At 49.8% G+C, this 23,736-nt stretch overlaps 1 protein-coding gene across 2 annotated transcripts in view; it reads left to right on the top strand.

Moving 5' to 3' along the window:
• Positions 1 to 2,897: 2,897 nt before the first annotated feature.
• LOC122374569 (forkhead box protein K1-like) overlaps positions 2,898 to 23,736 on the top strand; it is a 32,167-nt gene continuing 11,328 nt past the window's right edge. Inside the window, exons 1-9 of one of the 2 annotated variants that reach the window (XM_043353381.1) lie at positions 2,898 to 2,919; positions 10,152 to 10,321; positions 14,448 to 14,635; positions 15,255 to 15,369; positions 16,939 to 17,252; positions 17,599 to 17,811; positions 19,805 to 20,186; positions 20,462 to 20,734; positions 21,299 to 21,411. In XM_043353381.1, the coding sequence (XP_043209316.1) occupies positions 10,201 to 10,321; positions 14,448 to 14,635; positions 15,255 to 15,369; positions 16,939 to 17,252; positions 17,599 to 17,811; positions 19,805 to 20,186; positions 20,462 to 20,734; positions 21,299 to 21,411 (1,719 nt within the window). In that variant the 5' untranslated portion in view covers positions 2,898 to 2,919; positions 10,152 to 10,200. The other variant, XM_043353382.1, reaches the window with a different exon arrangement.

Genomic DNA, 23,736 nt, shown 5'->3' with positions numbered 1-23,736 from the left:
ATGTGATCCCTATTAAGTTGCCTTTTATTTCAACTGCGTTTTATTTCCAAAGGCGTTAACATATGGAAGATATTGACAAAACTTTAAACCTATGCATATTGGCCACTTTGCCCCATACCCTGGGGCAAAGCGGCCACCGGCGTCTTCTCAAGTCCCGATATGAGAAACAAAATAGTTGCCTCGTGTATACGACTAGGGTATTTGATGGTGACAAGGTTTAAGCGAGGATGGATGTTTGCTTTGTCAGCATCCCACCTGTAGGTAAACAAAGAAAGGATTTTCATGAAAAAACATTTAATTGCATTATTTGGTAACTCATGCAACTGAAAAGTGGCCAAGATGAATGCATGACGACACATTTGAATATAAATAATGTTTTTATCCAGATGGAAACAACTTATGGCCAATTGGGGGGTGGCCACTTTGCCCCGGCCACTTTGCCCCGCGCATACCGTCCGAGACAAAAATATTCCAGCTTAGCTATTAGTGGGGTAAAAAACATTAAAATTGGTATAATACATGTACGATAACCATGCAATGCATGGACAAGAACGCTTATAAAAATTCCAAACGGTTATGGAATAACATAACATTTAAAAATTGTAAACATAGTTGGTAATCTGGCAAGAAATGCTTTTCCGTGTTTCACAGAACAATGGTGATGGGCCTGAAACCCCGGTCTGGCTCATTCGAACGACCGTGAAGAGAAGTATAATTGGAAACCATAAATTGGAACTGAAGCCAGCTATGAAGGGCTAAAACGATGGGTGGCCGCTTTGCCCCGGGTGGCCGCTTTGCCCCACTCTCCCCTTATTAAGTTTCAACTCCCCTAGCTGTTGACAATATGTGTTCTACGGATTTGTGCTGTACGGACTGTCCGGACCCTCGTCGGTCGGTCGTTGTCGTCGATCGCAGTAGATCACCGTCCTTGATCTGTCAATCAAAGGCTTGAAGTATATTCTGTTGGTTTGTTTTCCCCGCGTATTTGTGAAGACATCAGTGAATCACGGCACGGTTCAATGATAAATACTCATCTTTCACTGAAAATTGAATTGCCTAAATTATATGGTGAAGCAGTTCAGGGATACCTAGCATGTCCATGTGGCTGATAAAAATCAACAGCATACCGGGTTTCGATATTTGATGCAAAGCCAATGAACCGATGATATTTTTTGTTTGATTTTGGAATAAATATTCTACTGAATGTGCCTAGTTTACCAACAGACCGCGCATTGTCAACGATGTGGCCGGCTAGCAGTATACGCCCCAGTGGCGGCGGAAGGTATTCTAGGATAGGGGTGCAAACGATATTGAAGCGCCCCTTCCCGCTGGGCGCCCCTTACCAATTAAAAAAAAACGCAAAATACGCCCTAGCACTAGGGGTGTAACCGCCCATACGGACAGTGCAATTTTACAGGCCCCAATCTCGGACCTCCCTTAACATTCATATGTTGTAAACGGCAAACCGCCCCCGATAAATGTTACACAAACTAATTTCCTCTCGCATATCGGCCATCAGGCGCCCCTTTTTGTCGCATGGAGCCTGCAACGCTATAAGCCCTCATATGTTCGTGTTGGCGTTCGGAGGCTATCGCCTTCAAAGACGTCTCCATAAATGTTTCGTTTTCGTCCCACACACAGGCGCCCCTCTTTCGCATGCAGGCGCTCCTCTTCCGCATGGCGCGCTTCTCGAGTGGCTGCGCCCTCCTAGCCTTTATCGCCTGGCAAGATTATATTCGACAGGGTCGGCAGCATCTGCCTTTGTTTCAGATAAGGATGCCCTCCACTCTTCAGCATATTAAAAGATACTTTTCCCACGTCATTGCCACCCTCTTCGTGTCACAAGTGCCTTTATCAGTTGCGGTGTCGCACTGCTCAGCTTTATGGCTGCCGCACCTCTTAACTTCCTGCCTCCTCTACAGATTTTCGAGGCGCCCCTTTCCATAGCTTTAGGGTGCAGCTGCCCCCCTTGCCCCCCTGCTTCCGCCGCCACTGATACGCCCACACCTGACTTAGCTCTGAAGTTACGATGACCTTATGAGTTACGTGAACTGATGCCTACACTGGACATCTAAATTCGCATGTCATGCGTCGTGCTTTGTTCACCAGGCTATGTCAAGGGCTATGTGGTGTTGAAAGGCTTGACCGGTATCGGTCGTCTGCTGAGTGCTGAGGACCATCGTTGCGGTGTTCATGTTCATGCTACCACTCCATTCCAAAATCCCTAGATAAAATCGCTGTCCGACTCGTGCTTTGCTGAGCAAAGGCAAGGCCAGTGGCCATACAGCGAAGCCGCACCAATACCCTGTCCCTCGACCCTCCCCCTTTTACAGCAAGAGAAACTAGCATAGATGAAACTAGCCTAAACATCTTGCATGTTGAGTGCGTTGTGTGCAAGGTGTTCGATGATTTTGTAACATATATTCGAAACAACTGACATGTGATATTCTTTTTAGAAAACTGCGATCAGGAAGGTTTACTGAGCGATTGCTTCCTGAATCATCAAAACCACTTTTACGCGACCGTGATAAAACGTATCTACAATAGGTTTAATTTAGCTGCGTGCTTTTAGCTGACGAAACCTTTCCTGGCGCAGCTGCAGTTTTGTTTATTTTATTTTGCTCCAAAACCTACTATACCCAAATTCCACTAACATTTTCCAGCAGAATATATTAGCATTTAGATCTCAATAGCAATTTGATTACCTCAACTAGGCATTTAAATGCTATTTTGATTGAAATTTTGCAGTTTTAAAGAATTTGTTGGGCATTGCCCACAGATATGTCTGAACAGAAAAGCAATCACACTGAAAAGTTAGTATACTTATACTAGCGTTTTGGAGCAGAACTCAATTCATACTAAAAATGTAAACTACTTTGCTCATTCGCGTCTCCGCCCGCGTTTGTCGTTGGATGCGGCGTGGGTTGTTTGTGTTTTGTTGTCGGCGGTTGTGTTTGAGTGGTGGTTTTGGATGCTTCTCTTAAAAATAGTCGTTGAAAAGTAGCCAAGCTATGTGTCTCTCACCATGAAGATCTTCTTACCGTCTTTTCATGAGTGTTAGGTATGAATAAGCCGAGTGGCACTCAAATGAAAACTAGCAGCCAGACTGCGAAACGTGGCGGTTTTCGAGTATTGACGAAGGCCGAATTTAGTAAATGTGCTTGTAAGGCCCAAGCAAAGAACATAATGCCGCTGGTATGAATGACCGAGCGGCTGCAATGCAGTGTTTATGGAAAACAAACATTAAAGGGTCCTCCCACCTTCAAAAAAGCTTATCAATTGGCATAAAAGTGATGTCCATTGATTCGGAAAGATAAAAAATGAATATCTACCAAATTTCACCGAAAAGTATTCACTGGTCTTCAAGGTCTAGGCTTTTGCTTTTGTTTACTTTTTGGGATATCCGCTGTTCCTAGCAACTTATTTGGAAGCAATAATTTGGCAGCCTCTAAGTGCGGCAGACCTTGCACTCAAAGCAGTGAATACCTTGGTGAATACCACCACATGTTAACGATGGTTTTAGTCTTAAGATTTAAAAATCGTTAGATCTCCGCGGCCGTCTACCACAAATTATAAGGGGGCATTCCAATGCATTAGCCCCTTAGAATCCGTGGGATGGTCACTTGAACCAACTTAGTGCCCTCCGCAGTCCCCACTAGCTGCCATAATCTGCTGTGATATCGATACAAAGATTATAATCACCTGTACACCAAAACAATGTCAAAGCTGCTGACATAGCGCTGCATTTTCATTGTAGAAAATAGGAGATGAATAGTATCAACAATCAACATGCTGTAAAGCTGGAGTGCCTGAAGCTGCACTATGCGTGTCGTCCAGGAATTACACGTGACCTGTGTCTTGTTGGGTTTTGTGGGCAATGGGTACTTAACTTAGATCAAGTTCAGCTGATGCGAAATACATGGTAAATGTCAAGATAAGGTCCAAATGACTTCTCAAGGATAAATTTTGCATATTCATGCATAATTTGACATTCTGAATCCAAATATAATCCTTACATGTCTTTCAAATAAAAGTAAAAAAAAAGAATAAAACCTGACTTTACCTTACCTACTTACCTGCAACCTACCAATGCACAACCTATCAACCTTCAACCTACAAACCTACCAACCTTCAACCTAAAACCTACAACCTAACTTAACCTAACCTACAACCTAAATCCTACAATTTCTGCTGTTTCACATTTATATCAAGTTCAACAGTGCCACAATTGTTGACTTGACTGGACCTTATCTTGATTAATACCAAATACCTGCACTGGGTGGGCTACACTGCATGTCATGCACATTCAGTCTAGGAAATCAGGGATGTTCACTGTGTTGCACGCCACAAAATTTGGTATAACTTATGAATTTATTTATGATACATCAATTCCGAATTTCTGCATCATGTATGAAATGTTTGACCCCAGTCCCCAGGTAACATAAGGTCAGGCCACCAGGTCAATTGAAGCAACTAGCCCCTAAAAAACCTTGTTATTCTGTCATTCCTACAGTTTACACCCCATGACTGGGGTGTAGCTCTTTTCATGAGTGTTAGGTATGTGAAGCTCTGGCTTTTGCATGAGGAAATCAGTATGAATAATTGTTATATCTCGGAATTTCTATATGGGTGACCTAGGGTCAGATCAATTTTGAGTCCTCTCCTTTATAAGTCAATGGGGAAAATTGAAATGCTTTTCTTTTGGCCGAAAACACTCAAACATCAGGACACAGGTGAGCATGGCAAACTAACCAGAAAATGCACCTGTGACCCCTTTTATACCCCTGAGGTTATCTCAGGCCACAAAACATCTCAAACAGTTTTTTGACAATAACTTTAGATAGAAGCATGCCAGAGTGCTGAAAACACCATGAATGCGTTCAGCTCAACAATACAAATCAAATGACTTGCAACCTGAGGTCAAAGGTCCTGGGTCAGCAAAGGTCTGCAGATCCTTTGCAGAGGTCAAATTTTTAACCCGCGCCCGGCTGGGGGTCCTGGATTTCCACGCCCTGCTGGGGGGGGGGGGTGTTTGAACACCCCCCCTTCTAACTCGGCTCCTGGGCCACGTAGCGATACGCGGAAGGCGGCGTTCGAAAGAGCGTCAAAAATAATGAGGAAATCACTTCGGTCAATTTTTTGGTCAGGTCAAAGGTCAGGTCACCAGAGGTCATTGAAGGCAAAATTTCGCCGATTTCCAGGTCGAATGTCGACAATTTCCAAGAAGCCAACGCATAACTCGGGAACCAATAGAGCTACAGCGCCGCGGAAAAGCGCATTCGATAGCCCTATTAACGCCCTTTCTGAGTAATTCTCTCAGATTTGACCTAACGTCAACGGTTTTGCCTGCAGGGGGCAAAAACTGCAAAAATAGCCGATTTTTTCGGAAACAATTTTTCTGCAATAACTTTTGACCCAAGCCTTGTACGAGCTTACTTTTACCAGCATCGTGTTCCTCTCGTCAAGACGCATCGAATGAACTATAACTTGACCTTGAAAGGTCAACTTGAAAATTTGACCTCAGGTCAAGGTCATGACCTGACCGGAAAGGGTCATGTTGCATATCAGTCGATCCGTATCGTCGAGCTGAACACATCTAAGGCGTTTTCATCGCTCTAGCATGCCTCTAGCAAAAGTTATTTGCGAAAAACTGTTAGATACCATTCGTGACCTAAGATGACCTCAGGGCATACACAGGGGTCACGGACACCATTTTCATGTTCAGTGTGTCTAAACCACTTGTAATTCAGTGTTTGGGAGTGTTTATAATGTCTTTCGTCCAAAAGAGGCGCATTTCAATTTTCTCCCATTGACTTATAATGGGGAGGTCGCAAAATTGACCTGACCTTAGGTCATCGATATCAAAATTCTGAGATATACATTTTGTACATGCTATTGCTCTTAGCAATCGCTGAAAGTTTCAAAGCGATCGGTCACTCGGTGTAGCTATGACAGACATTGAAACTTTTTATGAGGTGAGGTCACTTCAAGTGACCTGGTGACCTGACCTTGAATGACCTTGGTCTCAAATTTTCACAACATGTGTAGAATTGATGTATGATAAGGTGTACCAAAAACGGCGGCGCTCCGCGCCGCCGTTTTTGAGATATTCGCGAAAAACCACAAGGGGGGGGGGGGTGTTCAAACACCCCCCCCCCAGCAGGGCGCGGGTTAAGTTGACCATTGCTGGTCATCAACTTATAGTTAATTTGACGCGTCTCGATGAGACAGATGCGATACCGATAAAATCAGTGTCATACAACCTTTGAATCAAAAGTTATTATACAAAAAACCTTTTCTGAAAAAACGTCAAATGTTGATAGTTTTTGCCCTCTGGAGGCTAGACCATTTGTCTTAGGTCAGATGTGAGATCAATACTCAGAAAGCCCTTTAAAAGAGCTATCAAATGCTCTTTTCCGCAGCTCTATTGGTTCCTGACTTAAGATGATTTGTGAAAAGTTGTCAAAATCGGAAACATATATTCTGTATTTATGAAAATTTTACCTTTGGTGACCTCCAGTGACCTCAGCAATGACCTGATAAAAAAATGACTATGTATTTCTGAAAGATCTTGAAGCGAGCTATCTATTGCTTTTTACCGCGTCTATCTAGCTTCCTTACTTTCTGAGATAATCTGGTGTGGCCAAAAAGGCCCCGCACCTTGACGAAGTTGGCTCACTTGGCTGAGAGGCCCACCCGGGCGCGGGTTAATTCGGTGACATCACCTTGGTGTACCCCGACGCGACAAATTAATAAGATAGGGATGAGACAGCCCTGAATTTTGACATGATGTTGGGTGCACAGTGTGCATGAATCCTTTGAAAGCCTTATTCTAGTGTGCATTGACAAATCAGAGTGTACACGCTTGGAGAGCGCCTGCTGGAAGCTTGCTAATAAGACTATTCCAAAATGTGTAGAATGAACATGCTATTGGTCACAGTCATCAGATCTTGCGGGAAGTGGCCGGTCTGGCCGGTCCTATTTCAGTGGCGAGCAGTCCTCCATGATGCGGCAGCAGAGGATCTTCCCCGGGACGCCATCCCAGGTTATTACGGCCTTGACGGCCTGCTGGTGCTCCTCATCACACTGAGTCGGCCAGGGGATGCTGGCGTTGGCCAGCTGCTGTTCGGAGAGGGGCGCGGCGCTCACCGGCTGCAGGACGCACGTCTTGGAGTGGATGACCCAGAGGTGCTGCAGCGGCCGGCAGAGCACCGTCTGCGGGCTGCCGTCCTCCGCCGCCGTCAGTCCGGTCACCACGTGCGTCTTGGGGCAGCGCGTGGTCACCGGGTCGGTGATGTTGTCGCCGCCCAGCGGCCGCTCCACCACCCGGGCGCCCAGCTGCAGGCCGTTGGCGAACCGCGGACACTTGACCGCCTCCAGCCGACCGTCGGCGCTGACGCTGAGCCCCGTCAGCAGGTCGTTGGAGCCGTCCGCGGCGCAGTCGAGCGTTACCGTGGCGTTTGTGGCGTTGAGCGGGACGGTCTCGGCGCGGAACCGGTCGTACTTGAGGAAGCAGGTGTGGAGGCACTGGTAGCTGTGGTCGAAGCCGGGCAGGCAGTGGCAGCGGTCGTCCTCGCCGCACTCTCCGTTCTCCAGCGTGCACTGGTCGGGGCTGTGGCAGAAGCCGCCGACGCCCGTGTAGTGCGGCTCGCCCCGCAGGAAGGTGTCGGTCGGAGGGTTGTCGGAGGGTTTGGGTTTGTTCCAGCAGAGTTGGCAGCGGTCGGCGGGCGCGCCGGCAGGGTCGTATCGCCAGCCCCAGGCCTCGACTCCGAGCGCCAGCAGGCTGCAGCCGAGCCGACTGAGACCGCTCAGGTGCGCCGACACGGGCTGGCAGTCGGCGGCGCGTCGCTCCCAGCGCGAGGTCAGTCGCAGCGAGCTGCGGACGGTGATGGCGACTGCGGGCGCCGCCAGCAGCAGCGTCAGCACGGCGGACACGACCGCGCGCCGCATCGTGCGTGAAGAGAGCGGCAGTGCCGCTAACACCGCCTGAACTCTGCTTCGCCTTCTGTGTATTCAGCCGCTGAGCAGACCTCCCGTCTACTGGCTTCTGAGGCCACTGAGCCGTCTGTGTACTGTGTACCCGGGAGATCGAACTGCCGTGCCCGCCCTGATTGCGGTCACCCCGGAACTGCAAGTGGTCGGCTCGAGGACACTCATTATGTACCTACTCCTCCAGCGCGGTTTGTCGCGTCACGGCGCGACACGATTGCACCGGTCATGCACCATCCCCTATTGCCCCGGCCCGGGTGTATCACTCCCATTGAAGCCGGTAATGGAGTTCACCGCCGTGTCGATTGGACGCCGGCTTTGAGTCGGTCAGGTCCGCCGCATCGGCGCGCCCGTCTCGAATGCTGGTACAATACAGCCGTAAGGACGCGGCACTGTGCAGCATGCCTTCTGGACTGTACGGTCTAACGCGGCCTAGCGACGGGCGGGCGGCGCTCGCCCCGTGTGTGGGCAGTTAACTATTGGAGTTGCGCTGATTGCGTCACATCCATTTGTGTAGCGTCACGGTATTCAGGCTGTAGTGTGGTGTTGATGGTTGTGAGGTACGGGCGTTGAAATGGGCTATGGATTTGTCCTTGTGGGAATGCGCTTTGAAGCACTGGGGTTATGGGAGGGGAGTGTTTTTGACTTGAGGATGACAAATGTGCTGGTGAAATGGGTTTTCCTATTCATCAAGCATTGCTTTAGAACTGAAAAGACCCTCAAGGAAAAAGGGACATGTTTTACCTTGAACATGACGTTGAATCTGGTCTGAATTGATTGTGTGATTTGTCAATTGACACCAAGGAGTATTCTTTCGATCAATGTGCAGGTTGAGGGATCATGGTCCTGTTTCGTGGCACGCTTCTAGCGGCTACTAGTGCAGCTTCGCTTTTTATGGAAACCAACGAGCTGGGACGCTTGCATTGCAGCTTCCAATGTCCTAGTTTGCTGATGTTTCCATGGAAACAGAAAGCTCTAGTAACGGCAGCGTGCTGTGAACCAGGATCCACCCGCCATCAATAGATGAATTGGCGCCGATCGACTACGAACATGTTTCGCCGCTGACCGCCCTGTTAGTGGTCACTACTCACTCCGCACGCTCTCATCCAGACCTGCGTCCAGTGGGCGTTTCACGCCGCCCTCGACGCTGAACCCTCCCCCCAGGTCCGGTCTGTATCAGCGCCCTGGCGTGACTGCCGCACCGACGCCGTTCCCATGGCAACTGGCCGCGTGTGGTCGGCCCGTCCGATAGGGGCGCCGGCTGTCCGACCGGCAAACTGAACCCATCACCTGCTATTGGAGCTGGCTGTAAGAGCCGCGAGCTATGACCCAAATGAAAACCACATTCAGCGTTTTAATGTAGCAATTTTGAAAGTGCATTGCCTAGTAACAATGATATGTATCGCCCTATTTAATCTTCCATGCAGTATAAGTGCGCGTTTTAGCCTGTCATAAGTCCTTCGTGTCTGCGTGGAGTCATTTCATCAATCTGCTCAGGTTTTGAACCCTGTGCTGGTCAATCCCTATGCTATGGCTCGCCCTTGGTGTGTCATCAGCTTGTGTGTTTTAATGATGGAATGACTTTTCTTATTCCTGATTTGACGCTGTATCTATCAGAACGGTCCTTTTCGGCCCTGTTTCACATCATGCCGCTGCCTGCGCTGCCAGGTATTGGTGTTTCGGTTTCCAAGGCAACGTAAACAAACTAGAGAATTCTGCTTACGTTTCCATGGAAACCGAAGCGCCAACACCTGGTTGCGGCGGGTAGTGACGCGCCGTGATATTATTAGCGTTACCGTGGCCGTAGTGAGTCTGCCATTCGCGGCTGTAGTCCGTGGCCAGGCCTGTACGTAACCTCACCCTACGACAGCTGTGCGTGGGTAATAGGTGAGGCTGCCGGCCGCCGTCACGGTGGTCTGTCGACTGTCTCCTATCGGAGCTGCCACAAATCAGATGGGTGGCGCCTGTACTGGAAACTAGCTTACCGGTGTACTTCTGAAGTTTGTTTGAAAGTGTAATTGCGTGTGGAGTTTTCCCGGTTTTATGACGTGTTCACCTAGCTGCAGTGGGTTATTATCGCTCGTCTCCTGTTTCTCTGAAAGATGTTCCATCACGTCTCTGACACCGTTTCGCTGACCGGTGTCTCTCTGTATTCCCCACAGACTGTTCTCTCCCCTGTTGAGCCGCTGAGCCGCCCGCAGTGAGTCGCTGATGGCGGCCGGCGACCTACAGATGGCCGGCGCGCCGGACGCTGAGCGGGACAGCCCACCGCCGACCAAGGCGGGCGCCACGTTCGGCTTCACGCCCGCCCAACAGATGATGTTCCAGAGTAGTGAGTGACGGAGGGGATTGGCAGTGGAAGTGGGGCGAGTCGGCGATTAGGACAACGAAGATGTGAGATTCTACCAGGAGTGTGTTGTTCAAATCTTTGATAACACTATGCAACAAAAAATGAAACATTTTCTGTTCCTGGAAAGCGACCGAATTTTTCTTATTCATTGGGTCCTATTATAACCGAAATGGGCATTAGTTTTGATCTGAAAATGCTTTTCCGGTTTTCAGAGACGATTTTCGATTTTTGGCCCCGAATTTCGGTTTTTGGCCCACCGTGTCCGATGTTATTGAGTAATCGACTCGCGGTAACTCTCATCTCCTTTCCTATGCCACAAGCTTTCGAATGATATCCGGTTTTGCATATTTGCATGTAAAAATAACGTCATAAATCTATGTTAAAGTAAGAAAATGTTGAAATTTTGTAAAAATTTGACATTTTTTTCGATTTCATTTCAAAATAGAGGAAAAACTAAAGGCCCTATCAAAATTCTGAGCCCAGTTCCTTGAAGAGCATTCAATTTCCGTTCGGAAGGTCCTTTTTAGTGCATTTTATCGGATTCCTGTGGCGTCCAGATTGAGTTAACCTAAACACATATCCTAGGTCATATCACATAGCATTAACCTGATAACGTATGTTAACGCCATAGGGTCAACGAAGGGTCAACTGAGGTCATGTTGTTGACCCCTTGTGACCTCAGGTCACACGCAGGAACTTACTTTTGAGCAGTCCTGTCGCTCAGAATCTTGATCTGTACCTCCATTTGTTAGAATGATTCTCCATGCACTGAACACATATTGTCATGGAAATGGCTGGGGGCCCGTTTTTTCAAGTGACTCAATCTGGAGGCCACAGTAAACCGATAAAATGCACTAAAATAGTACCTTCCGAACGGAAATTGAATGCTCTTCAGGGAACTGGGCTCAGAATTTGGATAGGGCCTTCAGCTTTTTCTCTATTTTGAAATGAAATCGAAAAAAATGTCAAATGTTTACAAAATTTCAACATTTTCTTATTTTAACATAGATTTATGACGTTATTTTTACACGCAAATATGCAAAACCGGATATCATTCGAAAGCTTGTGGCATAGGAAAGGCGATGAAAGTTACCGCGAGTCGATTACTCAATTACACCGGACACGGTGGGCCAAAAACCGAATTTCGGGGCCAAAAAACGAAAATCGTCTCTGAAAACCGGAAAAGCATTTTCAGATCAAAACACATGCCCATTTCGGTTATAATGGGACCCAATGAGTCCAAAAAAATCGGTCGTTACTCAGGAACAAAATGACTGTTGCATAGTGTAATATACAATCCGTTTATAATGTCTATCAGCTTTCAAGAGGCAATATATTGTAATAATTATCAATACAAGCTGAAAACAGTATTGTGTTGACAACGCCAACCAGTTGAACCGTGTTTGTGATTTACGTATTGTGCCTTTTACTGTATGCCTGGCCTATTCAAATACATTAGCCAGAGGGGTGTGGTAATAACTGGTGTAAGCAAATTGACCACGGTCAAAAACGAATTACCAAGTCAACATTTTGGGATGGCCTCGTTCAAAAAACGGCTAAGAGCTTCGGTCTAGACAATTATTTTATCGTTGGCATACAGTAAAATACATACCAAACTCGGCCGGTGATAAATTTTCAAGACCTCAGTCCTTACTGATTTTTGAACTCGGCCTTCGGCCTCGTTCAAAAATTCAGTAAGGACCTCGGTCTTGAAAATTTATTTACACCGGCCTCGTTCAGTATTATATAACACCGGCACCTATCATTTAAATATCGCTAATAGTAATGTCGAGTTGTGAACTAGATTGCCATCTTTCGACCCACTGCTACGGCGTCGCTTCCGCTGCACCCGCACCCCAGTAACGCCCGGGCTGTCTGCCAGGTAACATGAACGGCCAGCGGGTGGTGATGGTCAGTTGGTCACTGACTCGTCACTGTCCGCCAGGTAACATGAACGGCCAGCGGGTGGTGCTGGTCAGTTGGTCACTGACTCGTCACTGTCCGCCAGGTAACATGAACGGCCAGCGGGTGATAATGGTCACTGACTCGTCACTGTGCGCCAGGTAACATGAACGGCCAGCGGGTGATATTGGTCACTGACTCGTCACTGTCCGCCAGGTAATATAATGGCCAGCGGGTGATAATGGTCACTGACTCGTCGCTGTCCGCCAGGTAACATGAACGGCCAGCGGGTGGTGATGGTCAGTTGGTCACTGACTCTTCTTCTTCTTCTTCTTCTTCGTGTTATCGGGGCAAGAGGCACGATGTCCTGTAGGGCCCGTTCTCGCCGATTTCCATAACTTCACTTAGTACTCAGTCTGTTACAGGAGTGGAGTACCAGATCGACTCCCAGTGCGCATCCAGCCTGTTCTTAAAGATGTTGACTGAGGGCGAATGTACAATTTCTGCTGGAAGCCCGTTCCAATCGTTAATACACCGTACAGAAAATGAATTCAGTCTGGCACGACAGGTTGCACGAGGCTTCCGTAGTTTAAGTGTGTGACCCCGAGTTCGCCTTTCAGGATTCGTTGCCAGAAGCTCTGAAGGATCAGTATCAACGTGGCCGTGCAGCATCTTGTATGCGTGAATCATATCCATGCGTCTACGCCGATAGTACAGTGACGGGAGCTTCAGTCTCTTCAGCCTTTCAGGATATGGAAGGTGGCGGATGCTCACCACTAACCGGGTGGCTCTTCCTTGTACCCTTTCGACTGCCTTCTGATCAGCTCTATTGAACGGACCCCAAACAAGACTGCTGAACTCCAGGTGAGGCCGCACGAGAGATTTGAACAGAAGAGGCAGGGTAAATTCATCTAAAAAGGCGAAGGACCGGCGGATGACCGCAAGAACTTGAGACGCTTTGAAGACCGCCGTAGACGCTTGCTGTCGAAACTTCAAGATTGAGTCGACCTGCACACCCAGGTCTCTCTCGACTGACGTGTTTGTCAGTCTGTCCGACCCCATTTGAAATGAGTGGTGGTCCTTGGCTGCACCAACATGAAGCACTTTGCACTTATTCTCGTTAAATGGCAGCTGCCAAGTTCTAGACCATTCCACGAGGGCATTCAGGTCTGCCTGCAATGTCCGCACATCATGTTCAGAAGAGATGCCTGAGAACAGCTTTGTGTCATCCGCGAACATTCGCACATTTGAAGTGACAGCATCTGGCAAGTCATTGACATAAAGCAAGAAGAGCAATGGGCCCAACACTAAGCCTTGGGGCACACCACTGCGCACAGGGACCAAGTCTGACATGTTTCCATATAGGGACACTTGCTGCATTCTGTCTTCCAGGAATGATTCAATCCAAGACAACACTCTGTCACCAATACCATAACAGCGCAGCTTGCCTATCAGTCTCTTGTGTGGGACGGAGTCGAACGCCTTTCGGAAGTCAAGGTAAATCACTTCGACCTCCGTCTTGTCCTCCAACAGGCGGCTCCATGAGTCTATAGAGTCAATCAGTTGCGTGTCACAAGATCGCTTCGGGCGGAAGCCATGATGGTCCTTGGACAGCAGGTCATTTGACAGCAAATGGTCCTGTCACTGTCTGTCACTGTCACCAACTGACTCGTCACTGTCCGCCAGGTAACATGAACGGCCAGCGGGTCACTGACTCGTCACTGTCCGCCAGGTAACATGAACGGCCAGCGGGTCACTGACTCGTCACTGTCCGCCAGGTAACATGAACGGCCAGCGGGTGATAATGGTCACTGACTCGTCACTGTGCGCCAGGTAACGTGAACGGCCAGCGGGTGATATTGGTCACTGACTCGTCACTGTCCACCAGGTAATATAATGGCCAGCGGGTGGTAATGGTCACTGACTCGTCGCCGTCCGCCAGGTAACATGAACGGCCAGCGGGTGGTGATGGTCAGTTGGTCACTGACTCGTCACTGTCCGCCAGGTAACATGAACGGCCAGCGGGTGGTGATGGTCATTTGGTCACTGACTCGTCACTGTCCGCCAGGTAACATGAACGGCCAGCGGGTCACTGACTCGTCACTGTCTGCCAGGTAACATGAACGGCCAGCGGGTCACTGACTCGTCACTGTCCGCCAGGTAACATGAACGGCCAGCGGGTCACTGACTCGTCACTGTCCGCCAGGTAACATGAACGGCCAGCGGGTGGTGATGGTGACCCCGGAGGTGGCCCGCAGCCTGGGACTGGTCTCCGGCTCCGGGGCCGGCTCCGGCGGTGACGGCAGCGACAAAGAGGCCGCCGCCGCCATCAAGATCGAGGAGGACTCCGGTGACGTCAGTGTCAGCGTGATGGAGACCGAGGATGATGACGGGGTGAGAAAGTGCTGGAGACAGAGGATGATGACGGGGTGAGAAAGGGCCGGAGACAGAGGATGATGACGGGGTGAGAAAGCGCCGGAGACAGAGGATGATGGGGTGAGAGGGGAATAGGGAGAAGATAGGGAGGGAATAGGAAGCTGAGGGACTAAACGTCAACGTGCTGGATATGGGAAAAGGTGGGGGTAACGGAGGAGAGGGTTGAGGCGGGGTGAGAGGGGCGTGAATGTTGGTGGTGAGAAGAGACATGATGAAGAGTGCTAGTTTTAAGGATTAAGAGTATGGATGGGATGGGTGGTTTCTTGAGGACGTGGCTCTGGCTGACGGGATACCAGCATAATCAGAATTTAGGAATGCCTTTCTTTTCGCCGTCGATCGAAACTACCAGCCACGCATGTGCAAGATATCTGCTTTGGGTGCACTGTAAGTGCAAATCATGCAGTGAGCGCAAGGCGTGTTGCAGCTATTTTGAGCTCAAATTCAGGATATTGCTAATCGGCTTAATTCGTGTCGGTCAAGTACCACAATTTCACAAAGACATCCGCAGTTAACGTCCTCTCACTGTGCGCTGTGCGTTCTGTACCCATCTGACGGAGACCGTACTGTTTTTTCTCAGATGATCGACCCGGACCAGTTTCTGGAGGTGGAGCTGGCCTCTGGAAAGGCCGAGGCCGTGGTGGACGAGGACCTCACCTCCCTATCCTGGCTGCACAGCAAAAACCTCCTCAAAGGTAACCGGCAGGCAGGAACGGCGGCCACGGCTGGGAGGCGTTGGGACTTGGGATGCAGGTATAGATAGCACTGCTTTGCTTTTGAGAGTGGCGTGAAAAAGTATTGAGCAGTATTCTGCATATTTGTTTGATCGTTTGTCCTTACATATGGTTTAGCCTATATTTCGTCATTGGGATCTTGTCTTATTGTTCTCGTATTGTTCAATAAGTCCTGCCCAGTAGAGGAGAGTGGGGTAATTTGGCCGCTTTTTTTAGAAAACGATGTAACTAAAAATCGACAACACATTTCTGCATTTTCTCAACGCTGACAGGTGTGACATACATTTTACTTTCCTGGACAGTAAACTTGAAATGATAGAGTAACTACTTATGTTGAAATTGTGACGCATTACAAAGGTCTGCAAAGCGGCCAAATTGCCCCACTAGCATGGTTATTTGGCCGGGAGTGTGGGGCAATTTGGCCGGTGTTAGTTTGAGGTCATGATTTTTGTTATAGGCGAGTCAGCTTCACATTCAGCAATGACGCGTGTCCTACGACGCATTTGAAGCATTTTGGAGGTTGACCACAGGGGTCGAAAATAGTCATATTAGCGGCTCTAGATGCGATGCCAGTTTTTTTTTTACGAATAGCTTTTGAAGTAATCAAGCTAGGTCAAAACTTAAAGTACCTACCATCGTAATCCTCTTGTCATTCCGCATCGAAACATGTATGTGTTGACCTCGAGAGGTCAAGGTCAAAGGTTGGCTTCAGGTCACGTTACCTCAGGTCGCTTGACCTCAGGTTGCGTGAGTTCAAGGTCATCATGTATAATTGTATATCATTCGATGCGCCTTGACGAGCTGAACACAATGAGACCATTTGCGCGGCTGTATCTTTTTCTGTAAGTATTTATTAGCAAAAAAACGTTAGGTAACCTTTGATGACGTCACATGCCCTTACAGCTGTCCAATAGGAAATATGGCATCAAGGTAGTCAAAGTTGGTCATGAATTATGTCCATTATGGTATGATTGACCATGACAACTCGGCCGTCCCAGCATAGTGACTCTGAGCGCACCGGCCAAGTTGCCCCGCTAGTCCCGGCCAAATAACCCCACATTGCCATTCTGAAATTTTTTGTCTATAAAGTCGTCATGGCTGTACAGAACTAGATGAAATTGCTCTTGGAACCGCTGAACACTAGTGAACACGCTCAAGAATGGCGCTTTAATGTTGGAATTCGTTTACAGCCCAAATGCTACATGTTATACAATTTTTTAAACGGAAGTGAAAGTTACCATTTTCTAACGAAATTCACGTTTTATTAATTTTGAATAAAACTAAGAGGGGGAAAGTTTTGACATTTGTTCTCGAGTTAGTTCTGCCGATGACAAATGGATAGAGACTAAAGTTATTTAATTTACTTTTATCAGCTTTCGTACAGGTGGGGGCGGCCAATTTAAACCACCGGCCAAATTACCCCACTCTCCCCTAGTATTGTTTTCCGAGCAGCTTCATTGACGTATCGTGTAACAGGAACCTCCCTGCGCGTGTCCCGCTGTCTGACCTACCCTGTGCCTGCCCGCTCAGCGTCGGACGTCAAGTTCCGGCAGCGCTCGTCGGTCAGCTCAGAGTCGGCGGCGGCCGAGGGGCGGCTCGGGCCCATGTCTGCCGCCCCGCTGCTGGTCGAGGAGGGAGTCGCTGAACACAGCGAGGAATCCCCCACCTCCGACTACCTGGAGGATATGCCCGACACGCCGGCTGGCCGCGGCCGCGAGGCCCGCACCGCAGCCGTGGCCACCGTCGGCAGGAACGGAGACCTGCCGCGGCCGCCGCAGATCCTGGGCACGTTCAACTTCGGGAAGACCAAACGGCACCCGCCCCACCTGCCCTACGACCCCAAGGTAGGCAGAGGAATGGGGAAAAGGGAGCACTGGAGGGCGAGGGCAAGTGAGAGGGGACGGGAGTATGACCTGGGGGCTGGGTGGACATCGCACGCAGGTCGTTTTGTTACAGTGCAAGCCAAAGTGACCCCTGCAGACTAGGTCCAGGTGCACTGAAATTCCATGGTTGCCAGCAGAGTTTTAATTGCCTGTAATTGCCTGTGGTTTTTTAATGTTGCACAGCGCGGCAGCACAGCATCAGGAGTTTTGTACGGCACACACTACACGATTCATGACTTATGTACAAGATCGATCCGTGTTCTCGAAGCGCGCCATCAGCTGACCAGAGCTGTCCATCTCCCGGCAGGTTCACGTCCACTTCAAGCCGCCGTTCTCGTTCTCGTGCCTGATCTTCATGTCGATCGAGGACTCGCCGCAGAAAGCGATGCCCGTGAAGGAGATCTACAACTGGATCCAGGAGTACTTTCCGTTCTACCAGACGGCGCCCATCGGCTGGAAGAACTCGGTGCGACACAACCTGTCGCTCAACAAGTGCTTCAGGAAGATAGAAAAGTCGCCGGTAAGTGACGCTGAAGTTTCCTGAGGAGTATATCCTTGGCAGGGTTCAATTTTTCAGACTTTTTGGTGGCAAATCACACCTAATGGGGAAAATACTTTCATCCCTAAAATATGGATGACCGACTTTACTTCATCTCTGAAAAAAAGTTTCATGTATTCCCAACAGCCAGTTTACATGTCACTTCACAGTTGATGCACCCACATCCTTTTGTTTCACGCCCTGTCAAGATTCTGACATGAAATCCTGGTTTTGCAGTTGGCATACAAATTGGCGTTACACCATTTTGCAAATATGTATACTTCGGTTATCTATTTCCTTTTTTCTCATCCTAGGATTTTTCTTCTTCATCGGCACATTCACCCAAAATCCAATTTTAGAACACCGATATATGTTAGCTTAGGACAGCTGAGATGATCGAGGGAGTTTGACGCGCTCCTGTTTTTTTTTTCCTCTCTCTTGTCCTTGGAGTTAAGTTGCCCTGGTAATATCTCGCAAGGATTTTTACTTGATCTCTCCTGGATTTACTTGATCTACAGGGTGTCCCAGAATTACCCGAACATTGTTAATTAGCGTATAAAATAAGGCAAACATGATTGCGCTTTTTTCTTTTCATCGTCCTATATAGTCAACTAGGGTGGCTTCGAAATGGTACATGCAATAGATACGCTTGTTACAAGATTAGCCGACAATGATGGAAAATGCCAGCCATTGCTGGTCTCAGTTGTTTTACGGGTCTCCCGAAACTGGGTGTAGGCCTGTTTTCTGTGACCTCTTGCCGGAGGGTAATACGATCATATAAGATAAACTTAACATCAAAGTGTTCCCAGGCCATAAGGCATTATCCCCCCAAAACAAAAATTTTTGCTTACACCACTTTTGCCGCGTTTTTTACATCTGAAGTGGAGAAGCTCCATGTCTGAACATGGCGCGACCTTTGGCTTCCAACAGATTTGGTTTCCAGAACAAACCCGTTCATGGCCATTTGGTTCACGGGTATCCAGTTTTTGTACTGGTAGAATATTACCGCAGTAGTACTCTGTGCTAACGGTTGTCTTTGGGCCATGATATCAAGCCGAATGAGTGCACGGTGGCCCAAAATGTCTCACAATTTGATTTTCGACGGGTGCCTGGCCGTCTCTGCTGTTGGGGCGTTGTAGCCATTTGACGTTCACACACGCCTTTTTCGGGCGGTTCAAATGACAGAATACCTTCGTTAGACCACAAAGTGTGCTTCAATATACTTTTTTGTTGTATATGTTATGTTTTTTTGGGATGAATTGTAGTGATTTGCGCTGCTTTTCCCGTAGTTTTCGCATATTATTCAGGCGAAGGACCCCAAACTCCAAAATTTTGTCGAAGATAGTGGTGCAAAGTAGACTGATCTTTTGTAGATAATCCTGATCTATCGTTTAGCTAGTTTTTAGCTAGATCGGTGACATTTGTTGTCCATGACAAGCACCCGCCCGTTTGACAACTGGTGCATGGCCCTTTTTGGCCGAGCCCAAGCTTGTCAATCAGGGTTATCTCTTGCTCTCTCTGGCCTCGTTAGCTGATATAATTGCGCTTTGCTCAATCCTAACATGCTTGCAGATGAGCTGCTGAAGCTCTCCAGCAAAAACCATGCCGAAAGTCCCTTTACAAAGTTGAGAACGGGAGTTGATTCACCATGGTTGCCTATTAGCGGCTCAAGCTGAAAACGGAAAAGGACTACTCTTACTTGACTCTGGATAATAATTGACTCGAGTCGTTACCGGTCCTCAAAAGCACACAGTTCCCAAACTCGATAGCTAAGGGATATCTTATTAAAGTATGATGCTTGTATATCATTAGAATCGAGCGCAAACGTACTTTTAGCCAGAAAATAAATGTTCGGGTAATTCTGGGACACCCTTTACATGGTCTCTCCCGTTATTGTCATTGCATCATGATTTATAGTGTCACCGTCCCGACCGACCCACCGACCCTATTCTGACCACGCTCACTCGGCCGCCAGGGCCCGGGCAAGGGCTCGCTGTGGACGGTGGACCCGCTGTACCGGCCGCACCTGATCCAGGCGCTGAAGCGCTCGCCGTGCGTCCAGGAGACGCCCTCGGCGTTCGGCTCCCGGGCCTCCGTCTACCGGCCATGGACGGCGGCGGCCACGGCGCTCAGCGGTCCGCCGCAGCCGCTGCTGGAGTCGCCGCGCCGCGGCCCGGCCCGCCGGCCGCCCCCGTCCCCGGTCCCGGCCCCGGCGCCGTTAGAGACGCCGGGGCCCGGCGGAGACCCGCGCTCCACAGAGAGCCTGGAGGCGGCGGCCGTGGCGGCGGTACCTGTACAGCACCCTCCGCCGCCCGCGGCACCCGCCCAGCGCGGCACGCCACGGCGCCGAGGCAGAGGTCAGTGGTCGCCACCGGGACTGTCGGCGGGTCTGCTTTGTGTGTATTTCTGCAACCGCGGTCAGTTCAACGCGGTCCCGGCAGCAGGCTTTGGCCGTCAGGGGTCCGCCTTTTGTAGCTCACTACTGCATATTCTGGTCTCAGTCATGTGGTATCGTATGTAATATGTAAAATATGCCAACTGTTCATCAATTGCTGCACGCTTGGTTTCCCTGCCGCTCATCCCCTACCCGCCTCCGTTTCGCCGCTCTGTAACCCCTCATCCTCTCTGGCAGGCGTCGGCCGTCCTCCGGGCAGCAAGAACCGGCCCAAGTCGGAGGATGGCGGGCCCAACCCGGACCTCTTCCCACTCCTCTCGCGGCGACTCCTGTCGAGTGGAGGGGACGGCGACGGCGCCGCGCCGGCCGGCTCCCAGGCCGCCCCCGCCGCCGCCCCCGCCGCTGCCCCCGCCGCTGCTGACGGGGAGGATGAGCCGGCCGACGGCGAGCCTCCGCTGATGATAGTGCAGGAGCCGCCGGCGCCGGAGACCACCCCGGCCCGCTGTCGAGGTGAGCGGATGGACGCTGGACAGGGATGGGGGGGGGGGGGAGGTCACAGCGCGGCAGTTTTGCAGGTGGTACTATCCAGTTCGTTGGCTGTTGACATATGTACTGGGCTATGGGCTGTCGGAATAATAGTTTTTGACACACATTTTGTGCGTTGACAAATATTGCTTACGCTCTTTTGAGCGTTTGTGGATAATATTTGCCTGATCTGGAATGGTGTTGATGGTCATTCGTTTGCCCGACTAGAGTGAACTTGATAGATCATATGGTGTTACTTTGATCTGTTGTCAGTCTTGACGACTTTCTGACTTTTTACTATGTGGTCCTTGACGTGCTTGAGTGCGCCACAGGCTCACATTATGTTATGCGCCATGTTGCACCATTGGACCCTTCTAGCTTCCCAAGCGACCATCTTATTTCTCTTCGTGCCATTCGCCTTCCAATGACACATTCCTCACCCCTCCGAGCCGTCGTCTAGGGCGCCCACTCCTATCTCCCACCCGTCGCTTTACTCCCTTCTCGCCCTCGGCTCCCTAATGACCCCCTCTCCGCCCGGTGCGTCCACAGTGAAGGTGGTGAAGCGGCCGCGCGACTCTGCCGGCCACGACTACGGACCTGTGCTCGTGTCACCGGCTCACCGCCTGACGACCGGCGAGCCGGCCGCCGTTGCTATCGCCAAGGTACGCAGGGGGCGCAGCGGGGTGACGAGCAGTGGTAAAAAGTATGCTTCGTTTTCTGAAACTAATATTGTACTCGTATGCAGCATATTTTTTTACAACCGTTACTTGTCATTGCGAGCAAGCGCGAAGAGAAGTCTTCCTAGGCAACGGAGTACATGATTGCACGTAGAACACAATTGGCACATACGTCAGCTTCGAAAAGATCGAAAAATGACGTATACGCGCGCCAGGCCCGGCAGTGTATCTGTGATTTAGTTTGCTTACCATCTCTTGCCTGGCTGGGACAGCTGATCATGCTTTCACAAAGCCTGGCACGCGTCAGCTGAAAGTTCAGCATTGTGTAGCTTATTTTCGGTCACGTGACCTTCAGCAACCCGACCTGTCGGCTACGCTTCTGAGAGGCTTATATCTCAGCAGCCGATTGGTCGCTTGGCTTGCGGTTTTTATTGGATAGTTCATGGTTGTAGGTTTTATTGTGGGGTGTACTCCATTCTACCAACTTTTAGACTGCTCTCGCTGAAGGTGGATTGTGGGTGAATTCCACCGCATGTGTCATGTGCAGAATGCAGAGTTGTGAAGTTTATTTCTATTACAACTCAGCAATCACTGGGCTGATTGCACTCAAACCTAATATTTCGGTAGACACGCTGCCCGTGCGCACTGCGCAGGACTGCAGGGGTCGCGTCATGTGAGGAACGGCTGGGCCAATAGCGCTCAAATTCGGTACATCGTTAGGGGCCGGTTAGTGAGGTTACTCGTATAAGTCAATTTGGGATCATATTTGGCACCTCCGCACGTGCAGTGCTCACTGTCTTCGCTCGCTCGTTTTGTCACCCCCAAAGGTGTCTTACTGGAGCTGCAGTTATACTCTGAATGGATGTGACATATTTGATGGGTGGCGCCACCACAGAAAGTGGCGCGGGTCGGTGTTGCGTGTTCCGCCTAATTGGCTCTTTATTGAGAGGTTTGCCCCACAGTTTATAACCACAGTGACTGAGAAAACCAGTGGAGGTTTATTGGTCACAGGCGTGACTAAGCATTTAGTGATAAAACGATTAGCACTGTGCGTTCCCAGCTGGGGTAAATGCGCCGGTGCTTCGTAATTTGGATGCTATTTTGTCGGCTACTTTCGGCAATATTCCGAGCCGAGCCAACAACCAGCCCAACAACAACGCAGCAGTTATCTCTCTCCAACCGTCCCGAGCTCCATGGCGTAGCGATAAAACGTGAGGAAAACACTCGGCAGTCCCCGGTTCGCAGTATGGACTTCTTTTAATCGGCGCAAGTAAAGCGGCGTTGTCCTTCTTTGCAGCCCGCCGCTGGCTGTGTGGGCGCTCCGCAGAACCAGGCCCGCGGCCGTGGACAGGGAGATGAGCTCTGCAGGCCGGGCGGCCGAAAACCCCAAACCATCCTCATCAGAGGAGATGGTGCGAGGGTGGTGACAGAGCCAGTGCAGTCGTCAGGAGCCACTCAGACTCCTGCGGCCGGGTCAGGCAGTGCGCGTGCTGCTCCCAGTTGGGGAGGCGCCGAGGGAGACAGACATGCAGCTGGGCACTCGGAGCTGGAGCCGGGCGACGCTGGCCCAACGATGGGCAGTCTGAATCGTAACGGCAGCTCGACAAAGCGACGACGAGCGCCGAGCGAGAGTGACGACTCTGCTACATCGGAAGATGAGTATACGGACGGTGATGCGCAGCTGATGGCGTTTCAGCTTATACTTCAGCAAGAAGTGAAAAAGCAGACAACGTTATTGACAGAGAAATCGAAGAGGACCACAGAATGGCTTAAGGAGAAGCTGTTGGCTATGCAGCGAAGGTTAGGTGATCTGGAACAGCTTGTAAACGAGCAGGGAGAGACTATTCAGGAGCTGCACGCGGCAGTGGACTGCCGAGATAGCCGCATCCTGGCGCTGGAGGGTCGGCTGGAGGACATGCGTCGGGATGTGAAACGCGAATCGTCTCCGATCATCCCTGATCTTCAGGAGTTCGCAGTACAGCCCAAAGAAGAACCCTGGTGAAGGTCGAGTGTGCGTGTCCAGCGTGTCTCCAGTGATCGCTGGTCGAGCGTACGTGATACAATCTACGTCAGTGGGATATATCTGTGTTGTAGATAATTTAGATCAGTGTTATGTTGTGTCTTGTGCCTAAAAAAGGAATATGCATTATGCGCAAATGACCTGTAACCGACAGTGTTTCATTTTTCAGCCTTTTTGGTGGCAAATCACACCTAATGGGGAAAATATTTTCATCTCTAAAATATGAATGACCAACTTTACTTCATCTCTGAAAAGAGTTTCATGTATTCCCAACAGCCAGTTCACTTGTC

Source organism: Amphibalanus amphitrite, unplaced genomic scaffold (genome assembly GCF_019059575.1).
Source record: "Amphibalanus amphitrite isolate SeventyFive unplaced genomic scaffold, NRLGWU_Aamphi_draft 001676F_arrow, whole genome shotgun sequence".
NCBI lineage: Eukaryota > Metazoa > Arthropoda > Thecostraca > Balanomorpha > Balanidae > Amphibalanus > Amphibalanus amphitrite.
This window is presented reverse-complemented; position numbering and strand designations above follow the sequence as displayed.